The sequence below is a fragment of the Sminthopsis crassicaudata genome, chromosome 2 (genome assembly GCF_048593235.1).
Source record: "Sminthopsis crassicaudata isolate SCR6 chromosome 2, ASM4859323v1, whole genome shotgun sequence".
Lineage (NCBI taxonomy): Eukaryota > Metazoa > Chordata > Mammalia > Dasyuromorphia > Dasyuridae > Sminthopsis > Sminthopsis crassicaudata.
This window is the reverse complement of record NC_133618.1, coordinates 407,315,194-407,326,413: the sequence shown is the minus strand read 5'-3', so window position 1 is coordinate 407,326,413 and position 11,220 is coordinate 407,315,194. Positions and strand designations below refer to the sequence as shown.

Below are 11,220 nucleotides of genomic sequence, written 5' to 3'. Positions count from 1 at the left end.
TTAATTTACTGATATCACAAGAACCCTTAGGCTTTATCATCTGCTTTGTTGCTTAACCTTAGGATTCCTGGGCCTTTCCATCTACCCTGCCAACTAATCTCTTTTCTTGTGAGTGTTGTTTTCCCAGTTAGTGTGAACTCCTTGAGAGCAGAGATTGTCTCACTTTTTCTATTTTTATCCCCAGTGCTTAGCATAGTATGTGGCAAAACATCAAGTATTTAATAAATGGATTCATTAATTAATTCTTAAATACTGTGAAATTAAAAAAAAAAAAAACTGTGAAGGAAGAGAAGTATCTTTTGAGGTAAGTTTTTGTTTTGTGAGTTTTTAAGGTTTTTTTGGGTTTTTTTAGGTTTATTATGTAAGAGAGGGAGAGGAGGATAGTTAGAATAAACCAAGTTTTTTAGAGACAAAAAATAGGAATCAGCACAATAAACAAGTATTTTATTTATCTCTACATACTTCATCTTGAGGCTACAAATAATAGAATACTATACTCTGAAAAAATGAACATGAATATCATTCAGTATTCAATGAAGAGGTGCATGATAGGTATGAATATAATGTAACACAATACAAACAAGGAATTATGAAGGAAAAGGAATAGTGTCATCAAAGAAATGTTTTAATGAAAAAGAAACTAGGCTGGTCATGTACAGAGAGCAAGCGATAACCAATGGAACCATGTATTCTACAGGTATTGCAGGGAAAAATAAAGATCAATGAAAGCCCCCAGAACACTGGGTGAATTTCCTATAATGAATGAATTCTCTGTAGAAGAACATGAACAAAAATCATATGTTGCTGTTGTATGGCATGCCCATATTGAGGAAAGCACAGATCTGTTTGATTATGAGTATGCAGGAGATAACATGCATAGCGCTTGTGTATTCTTACATTGCCAAGTGATCCAAAGGAAAGACTCCCACATATTAAGAGGAGATATGGAAAAGAGCCATACAGATGAAGTAGACATGGATAAGTTTTAGTTTGTACTACAAAAGCAAGCACCCACACTGAAGTCACTGATCCATCCAAGTATAACCAGGCTTTGGCACATACCCAGATCAACTATAGGGGTACCTATGCTGGAGATGATAGGTGCCTGCTTCTGGAAGAAATCATTCTGCATTCCCCTACCACACAGGAAAGGGCAGCTTCTTTCCTTAATCTCAATGGGCTGTATCTGTAAAACTACCACATAAAGAGTCTCAGCATGACTTCTTTCTGGTCTAGAGGTGAGATCTTCTTTACCCATAACATGGGAACCATTCACTGTGCTGAAGAGGAAAGTCCTCATCCCTCCGTTCCTTAGGACCCAAAATACAAAGTTGGGATTTTGATCAGGTAAACTTATTATAAATCTCTTGACAAAGGAGGTAGAGTTCCTGGTTTTGGAAGTTTAAATCACAATGACCTTAGAAGCAGGATTTCAATCCAGCTTCCAAATGATGCTTTCACTCCAGCAGAGCAGCCCTAAAAAGCCAGGTACCAGGACACAAGCCCAGAGAGCTTTGGATTTGGAATCTGGTGGGATCATATTATATAGGAACAAGTTAAACTGTGAATCTAATCTTCCCTGGCTCAGGTATTAAGAAGCCCAAGGGGGGTTATATCACTAAGGTAAACAGGCAAAGATGTTGGTCTGTTTGCTACTATATCTTTAAAATGAATGTTCCTTTGTGAAAACGAAGCTAAAGTTACAAAACACAATAATGGGGACTTGAGCCAATGACAGAAGCCAAATATCTTCTAATCTCCTTAAGAGTACTGAAGGACCCTGAGAGATGGATAGAAATGTATAATACCAAGTTCTCAAGTAGTAGGATTTAGAGAAATCACTGTTACATAAATACAGAAGTACATATGCCCAGCACAAAGCTAGGAACTGTTCCATCCAAGAGCACTTCATTAACTGATTTGTGTGTGTGTGTGTGTTTGGATTGTACTGCTTGTAAGAATTTCTTTCCACCATCTAAGAGAGGTGGTGGGAAGAGAAGGGGGAAAATTGGAACACAAGGTTTTTCAAGGGCATTGTTAAAAAATTATCCTTGTATGTTTTGAAAATTTATTTCAATAAAAAATAATTTATTTCCAGTCAAGACAAACACTAATATCTAAAATGATTTTTTCTCTTAAAAAAAAAAAAAAAAAAAAAAAAAGACATTTTCTCTTAGCATCTTTTTCCTACTTTATCTTGATATCTAATATCTAATAAAATAGTAGCCAGTCAGGGATAACATTATGGACTAAAGAACATCTTTAAAATGTATTCTGATTGACTGTTAGAAGATATATTTCCTTTTATAAAGAATTGGAGCAGATATGTGACTGGGTTTGAATATGAAATGAAATCTAAAAGTAGAACTCATTAGAAAATAGCAAGGAGAAATAGAGAAGATTTTACAGGCAAAGTCACTGCTCAAGTTACTGATCTCTCTTGGAAAAACCACAGTTTGCTAGTGTAGCCCTAACCCTGTTTTCACAACAGTAAGAAAATGAACCAGTTTGGTCTCTACTGAGGCCTCTGAAGAAGAATGGCTAGCTAGGCCGCTCCGCCAGGAAAAACCTGTCTAGCTAGTGAAAGATACTTAGGGCAGGCCACAGCTTATTCCCTTCTTTCACTCAATGAAAACTCTTTAAAGCTTAAAATTATGGGCCAATGACCTTTCATCAAATATGAATGGAGCAACAGCAGTGTTGCAGTGAGCTGTAGCCATCCATGAGAAAAGACTGTGAGCCAGCCAAGCCATTTGACTTGTAAAGGGTTTGAAGAGCAATGAAGGGCACAAATGTCATATTCTGGGGAAGGACAGAAGGAGGAAGAGAGAAAAACTTTAGAAAGTAGTGACACAAGTTTCCAGTCTGTGTGCGATGCAAGATCCTAACTCAAATTGACTGCTCAAAAGCATAGTACAAACAAAATTTATTTTGATTCTCACAAGAATCAGGGCAGTCCCTTTACCAGAAAGTCTGGAGCAGGGAAAGCCAATTTTACAGAAGTAAAGAGCATAGTTATCTAGTTGAGTTTTATACAAGCCCTATTCCACTCAACTATCTCCTGTTAATCTTTTTAAAATCATTGGCCAACTCAATCTTTATTTCTCATTTGTCTATAGAATATTGGTGGGCTTGTTGTGGTACCAGGGTCTTGATTAAGCAATAAATATTTCAAAATGTTATTAAGAAAAAGGGGTCTGTTTTGCTTCAAAAGTAAATAATCCTATTAAGCAAGGGCAGTTAAAGGTTTCTAAATTATTGAGCTAGTAACTGTTTCAGGCTTTTCTCAATCAGATAGGGATAGCTAGATATCTCTAGGCCATGAAACAATTATTCAGGTTTTTCTCTAAGCTTTTGAGTAAGGGGGTTATCTCTTAAACGTTTTCTGCAAGCCTTTGCTCTTCTCCCAGAGCCTAATAATTAAACAGAGCCTTGGCATGAAGTCTTGAATTACTCAAGATTATTCTGAGAAGTCTTCAGTTTCCCGTTTAACTCAAATCCTATTTCTTATATATATATATATATATATTATATATAATATATAATAATATTATAATATATAATATATATTATATATAATATTTGATATAAATTATTATACATATATTATATATATAATATATAATAATATTATAATTATAATTTATAACTCCACCAACAATGCATCAGTGTCCCAGTTTTCCCACATCCCCTCCAACATTCATCATTATTTTTCCCTGTCATCTTAGCCAATCTGACAGGTATGTATGGTATCTCAGAGTTGTCTTAATTTGCATTTCTCTGATCAATAGTGATTTGGAACACTTTCATATGAGTGGAAATAGTTTCAATTTCATCATCTGAAAATTGTCTGTTCATATCCTTTAAGGTTCATCTCATTGTTGAAGAGGGCCACTTCCATGAGAATTGATCATCATATAGTATTGTTATTGAAGTATGTAATGATCTTCTGGTCCTGCTCATTTCACTTAGCATCAGTTCATGCAAGTCTCTCCAGGCCTTTCTGAAATCATCCTGCTGGTCATTTCTTACAGAACAATAATACTCCATAACTCAAATATTATTCTTTCGATAACTTGGTCTGCAGGTAGAGGGGTTATGCAAGGACTATCTCTTGTGGTTTTCACAAAGGGCATATTGGGGAAGGCCTGACTTTTATGCAGAAATATCTACATCAATGAAATCAAAGATATCAAAGTATTCTTAGCACTTGCCTTGCTTGAAGTATATATATATAAAACAATGTTATTGAATTTTAATTGATTCATATAAAAACATACATAAATTCTTCAGTAATTCTATAATCTTTATGTGGCTTTTCCTTTCAGAATGGAAGGCATATCCTCTTTAGTGACTTTATGGGAGGACATGGACAAGAGTTTACAAAAATAGATAAATATAGATAGGATTTGGATCTGCATTACTGGAGATAACTTGCAAATCCATGCAATCAGAACTATTTGAGTGTTTGAATAATGACTGACTGGTCTTGAAAATCTTTGGGAAATAAATTATCAACCTCTCCAACAAGCCAATAAATTATATCATTTTCAAACTTACTTCCACATGATGGCCCTATATATGTTTCCAAGATTTTGATTGGGTAGTAAATATGAATAGCAAAAACCTCAAAGAAAAAGAGATTGCTGAACAATGGAGGTAGAGAACTGGAAGTGGTGAGGGAGAGCAAGGAGTATTCCCAACTATCCCTCCTCCACCAGTGAGCACAGGAGAATGAATAGCGGTTCAGCCAGTACTGGAAAGTGTGGATAAGAAGGCTGTGTCATCTGATGGGAGCCAAGTTTCAGTATCATTCAAATATCTATACAGTGACAAATAAGATTTACTCCTAAGTCACCTGATTCCAAATAGATCCTATGACCTAAGTCTACCCAGTACAATCTTATATAAGATACAAAGTCCAGTTTTCCTTACTAGCTCAGTCTCCTCCCTCAGGGTTATCTATCCTGACAACCTCTCAGCAGGAAAGAATGCTGATTAACTAATATTTAGCAAAGGTTTAATTCCCTAGCCCTTCCAGCCTTAATATTTCTATTTTAACAAAAGATTCCAGGGAACTCTAAGGCTTAACCAATAAAGTAGGGCCAAGCCCAGGAATGAATGTAGACTAGATAAACCTTCTCCCTCCCTCAGTTTATAAATTGAGGCTCTCCCTTCTTCTCCACAAAATTGAAATCTGCTCTTAAATCCTCAGTTTGCATTGTGTAATAATAACTAGTCACTTAAGGAGAATGAGAAATAACAGATGGATAGACTGAGTGCTACACTGATACCCCTAAGATATTTTAAAAGAGAAGGAAACAAAATATAGACCTTCAGAGAGGCAGATGCCTCTCTGGAGGTTTAATGGAAATATTTAAGGAAAAGATATGGATGAGAATCACAGAGAAAGTGTTGAGTTCCAAGATTACATTAGCAAAAGTAATCAAGCCAAGGAACTCAGAAATCCATTAAAATCCCAAAATACCCAATTCCTTAAGAGACCTTAAAAGAATCAATATTTCAAGGGAGTTTTAGTAGAAGGGAGAGGAAAATGAGGCATATTAAAAGCTTTAAAGCTCTAAAGAGGAAATTTCAAGAATCAGTAAATATGTTCAATGATTTTTTTGCGGCAATGGGAACTTCCCACTCTCTAAAATTACACCAAACAAGCCTTCCTTACCCATGACAAATTAGGCTGAAAGCTCTAACTTTGGCAGATTGCATGCATCTTTTTTCCATTTGTATAGGTATTATATAAATGCAAATACAATCACATGCATGAATATATAGAGATACAAATGCATGTGTCTATAAATATATATGTATAAATGTATGTATAAATATGTATCTAGATCTGTGATTTTCATTGGTGTAGGACAGTGGTCTCTAAACTTTTTTTGAACAATCGCCATTATAAGTTTAAAAAAAAACTGAGTATATATTCCTAGTAGATGCATATTTATTTATAAATCACATGTATAATGGAGGACTAGCATGCAAGGGTTTGACTTTCCTAGTTGATTATACAGAATACATTTAATATACAAAATTTTCGTGAACCTGCTTCCATGTATGAGTAATGGAGAGAATCTTCCTTCCACTTCAGAACAGGAGCAAGTATTCTCTTACATTTTTCTGTCTGCATGTTAACAGAAACATCTTTTAACTGGCTATTAAGCCAGAATTGACTGGTATAGAAAAGATTGGAACAACCTCTCATCTTTTTCTAGCAGCAAGAAAATTAAAAGCTCATATGAGCTAACTCAATTACAATGTGATCATTATATAGCATCTTTCTTTCTTCTGTCTCAGTCATATTGATGAGGTGCGAGAATTAAAGGTAAGAGATCCCCTCTGGTCGATGCTGCAGATCCCTTGTGAAAGAATTCGAAAACTTGAAGTCTGTGTGGCAAAAGGGGATTTATTTACACTTAAGACTCTTTGTGAGATCTTAAAGGAGGGAAAGGGACCTGTATGTGCAAGTATGTTTGTGGCAGCCTTCTTTGTGGTGGCCAGAAACTGGAAACTACATGGATGCCCATCAATTAGAAAATGGCTGAATAAATTGTGGTATATGAATGTTATGGAATATTATTGTTCTATAAGAAATGAACAACAGGATGATTTTAGAAAGGCCTGGAGAGACTTACATGAACTGATGCTGAGTGAAATGAGCAGAACCAGGAGATCGTTGTATACTTCAACAACAATACTATATGATGATCAGTTCTGATGGATGTGGCCATCTTCAACAATGAGATGAACCAAATTAGTTCCATTTGTTCAATAATGAAGAGAACCAGCTATACTCAGAGAAAGGACTATGGGAAATGAGTGTGAACCACTACATAGCATTCCCAATCCCTCTGTTTTTGTCTGCCTGAATTTTGGATTTCCTTCACAGGCTAATTGTACACTGTTTCAAAGTCCGATTCCTTTTGTACAGCAAAACAATTGTTTGGACATGTACACATATATTGTATTTAATTTATACTTTAACATATTTAACATATATTGATCAACCTGCCATGTGGGGGGGAGGGGGGAAGAAGGGGAAAAATTAGAACAAAAGGTTTGGCAATTGTCAATGGTGTCAATGTTATAAAATTGCCCATGCATATATCTAGTAAATAAAAACTATAAACATTTAAAAAAAAAAAAAAAAGACTCTTTGTGGGCAAAGAATCCTGGCAAGATAGTTTTTCAAAGGTGGAGTTACACTGAGAAGAAAATATCTTCATCAATGGGCCAAGTCCAGAAAGGCAAATAGCTCCTGATTAGGAATTGGCAAAGGTGGGTTAAGAAAACACTAAAAAGACAGCTTTCTTAGCAGGCAAAATCCTGTTACAACTTTTGGGGCATACAGCACTAGATATTTGGGGGCTGCTTTGATCTTTGGTGGGAAACCTAGGGCCTATCACCAGATGAATCCTGGAGACTGATTTTCAATTCAATTCAACTCAAAAATTGAATGAGATTACTTATCTTGGGAGTTTCCCTTATGGACAGAAAGGTATGCCCCTCCTAGAGGAGAGTGAGACCCCAATGGTCTCAGACCATTTCTTTCTCCAGCTAAGATCTGCCTATTTCTATTTTCTAAATTTGTGTGAAACACTCAGTATCCTAAGCAATATTGGTAGTTGCTATAATCTGTCTAATGCCCTTCAGCTGTTTTTCATTCTTTGTGACCCCCCCCCTCAAGGTTTTCTTGTCAAAGACACTGGAATGGTTTGCCATCTTTTCCAGCTCATTTGACCAATGAAGAAACTGAGGCAAACCGTATTAAGTTAATTTGCCCAGGTTCACAAAGCTGGTAAATATCTGAGAGAATTGTTATTCACATCTTCCTGGCTGCAAGCCTGGTTCTCAGTCCACTGCACCCCCACCCCTATGAGAATACCCCAGAGAAGCATCCAGGCCCAGCAAGGAGTAGCTCATCAGCTGGGCAAGAAAGTTACTCATCTTGTAAACTGTTTGCATTTTTGTTTTTCTTCCCAGGTTACTTTTACCTTCTGAATCCAATTCTTCCTGTGCAACAAGAAATTCGGTTCTGCATAGATATATTGTATCTAGGATATACTGTAGCACATTTAACCTGTATGGGACTGCCTGCCATCTAGGGGAGAGGGTGTAGAGGAGGGAAAAAGAACAGAAGGGAGTGCAAGGGATAATGTTGTAAAAAATTACCCATGCATATGTACTGTCAAAAAAAAATTATAATTATAAAATTAATTTAAAAAATAAAGTATATAAAAAAATAAAGTTACTCATCTTCTGTTACTTGGAAGTGATTGCAGCGGGAACTCCATGGGGGGGGGGGGGGGAAGAAAGTCCTCGAGGGCCAGGAAATACCATATGTTTGGACAGGGGGAGAGGGAATTTTGTAAATTAAATGTATTAAATACTTTCCTTAAAGACCAAGTGAATGTACAGAGAGAGTGCATCACGATATCGGGGGTAGATTTTTTTGTGTTTGGGTCCCTGCAGTCTCTTCTTAATAAATAAGTATCTCCCGAAGGTCTGCGGCCTGACTTCCAGCCCGACTTCCAGCCCTTTAGCCGCGCTCCGGTCCCGTGCTCGGCCTCCTGCCCAGCCCCATCCGCCATCCTGCCTGCCCGCTGCGCAGCCATGGCTGAGGGTCCGGTGTACTCGTCCTTCTTCGGCGTCCTGGGCGCCTCGGCCGCCATGATCTTCAGCGCTCTGGGCGCGGCTTATGGCACGGCCAAAAGCGGCACCTGCATCGCAGCCGTGGCCGTCATGCGGCCCGACGTGATCATGAAGTCCATCATTCCCGTCATCATGGCTGGTATCATCGCAATCTACGGCCTGGTGGTGGCCGTCCTCATCGCCAACGCCGTGAGCCCGGGGATCAGCCTCTTCAAGAGCTTCCTTCACCTGGGGGCCGGCCTGAGCGTGGGCCTGAGCGGGCTGGCGGCCGGCTTCGCCATCGGCATCGTGGGGGACTCCGGCGTCTGGGGGTCGGCGCAGCAGCCGCGGCTGTTCGTGGGCATGATCCTCGTCCTGATCTTCGCCGAGGTCCTCGGCCTCTACGGCCTCATCGTGGCCCTCATTCTCTCCACAAAGTAGCCCCCGCTCCCCTCCTGCGCACCGGCCCCCGCCTCCCCAGCAGCCGCAGAGAAGACCTCGAGCCCATCGTGAAGCCCCCCGGCTCCCGATGTCTCCATGGCCGGCGGCCGCCGTGCAGCTGGCCGGTGGAAGCTGGTCCTGCATCTCCAGGACTCAGTGTCCATCCTCCCACACTGGCGGCACCTGGCCTGGAGCCGGCTGCCAGGCTGCATCCGCTGTACGCAAAGACGAATTTCAACTGTCACTTTTCTCTTCATTAGATATTTATAAAGATTTGCCCTCTGAGAACCCATGTACTAGAAAGAGTTAAGGTTGGAAAAATGAGTCAATAGTCGGTAATATACATAGATTTCCTATATGATAATATATCACAAAAAATAGAAACTAAAAAAAGATAAAAAATGAAATAAACACCTCCTTCATTAACAATACAAAAGCTTTTTTTGCTCTCAATAAAAAGTGTTACCGAAAATTTTATGAAGACCAGTCTAATTGAATATGCTTCATTTAAAAAAAAGCATTTTAGTTTAACGCTTTATGATTCAGTGATTCCTCCGTTCCTGATTTTGATTTATTTGATATTTGATTTTAATGTCTATCAGAGCTGAAAAAAACACTTGATCTAGATATCAATATATTATATATCTATATATGTAAATATATATATTATAGAGATATAGAGGTTCATCATTGGCTATACTTAACTAATTCATGATTTTCATTTGTCAAATCCAATTTCTGGTAAACTTTTCCTAGTAAATTTCTATTTTCTCTGATGTCAATCAATTCTTTAAAACTAATCAGAAGATGTTGCATCTTTATGCTTTTAACAAATGGGTTCAAAACCCACTGGAACACTTTCATTTGAAAGAATTTTACAGAGATTAGAAAATTTTACTTCTAAATTATTTAGGTATTCAGATGTATGTCCATAGATGACACTCTTACATAGTATTTAATAGCCAAATCTTAGTTTTAAATATCTTACTAATCATGCTAGTTTCATAGTATCATTAGTTAATATTTTAAGTTAATATACATTTAGGATAAAGATATTAATGATAATTGATGGGGGTTGAGATCACTTTAAGATTCCTTTCTGATTCCCCAACCCCCATGGCTGACCTTTAATTTACAAATCCTGGTCACTCAGCTGTCCCATCCCCCACCGGATCTGAACTAACTTGAGTTTTCCCAACCCCCACAGTTTAAACCCATTGAATTCTATTCAATGTTGACCCTGGCTGAAAGCTTACCAGGAACTTGGGGCATCACCCACAAGCCCCTTTTAGGCATAAAAAGAGCCAAACTGGAACTCTCTCTTTGCAGGAGCACTTCCCCCCAACATGGTATCCTTCTGGCCATGTAAGGGTTCCTGCCCGCCCAGCGACCACCTCTGGCCCTGGCATCTTTCTACCTTTAACTTTACTTCTAAAATCCCTACAATAAACCCTTTTTTTTTTTTTTTTCTTATCAATCTAGGTTTTCAGGCCTATAAATTCATTTACAGGGAATACTGTGCAGTCATGGGACTTTCTATCTTTGTGCCGACCAAAACGGGGTTCCCCCTTTCCTATCTCTCAACATAATGAATTATAAATGTGTATTTCAAACAATCTTCATTTCAGTTTTGAGAGGTCAACTTTCAAATCCAATTAGATCTTTGTTTTTATTTTCTAATGTGTTTTATGAAGAGTTGAGTGGAAGCATCAACATTTAATTCACTCATATTATTAACATGATATCCAAATATAGTTTCTTTGCAAGAATCCTAATGCCATATTTCTGTTTTGTGAGAATTAGTCTAGTTAAAACTTGATCATGCAACTCATAAAATCATTTGATTAGAAAAATATATATCACAATACTCTTAAAATACCATAATTAAACACCTCTGTGTTATACAGCTTTTAGCCTTTATGTTATCTCCCATACCATATACTATAATCATTGGACATTTGAACTAGCTACAGGTCCCAATGAATCATATATTAACATTAATGAAGTTTAATTCATTTCTTATTTTATAACTTTAAAATAAATATAAATAAAGGTTCTAATATTTGTACCTTTCTTGGGCTATGTATGCCCTCTTTGGAGAAAGCTGGTAAGAAACTTCCAATTGCAGAT

The 11,220-nt window shown here is 37.6% G+C and overlaps 1 protein-coding gene across 1 annotated transcript; it reads left to right on the top strand.

Moving 5' to 3' along the window:
* Positions 1–8,439: 8,439 nt before the first annotated feature.
* On the top strand, positions 8,440–9,562 carry LOC141556948 (V-type proton ATPase 16 kDa proteolipid subunit c-like). The gene has a single exon (XM_074291940.1). The coding sequence runs from the start codon at positions 8,632–8,634 to the stop codon at positions 9,088–9,090; it is 459 nt and encodes a 152-aa protein (XP_074148041.1). The 5' UTR covers positions 8,440–8,631; the 3' UTR covers positions 9,091–9,562.
* Positions 9,563–11,220: the final 1,658 nt, after the last annotated feature.

Excerpts from the sequence above, each read along its gene's own strand:
- LOC141556948 (XM_074291940.1), top strand. The coding sequence starts at position 8,632 with ATGGCTGAGGGTCCGGTGTACTCGTCCTTCTTCGGCGTCCTGGGCGCC.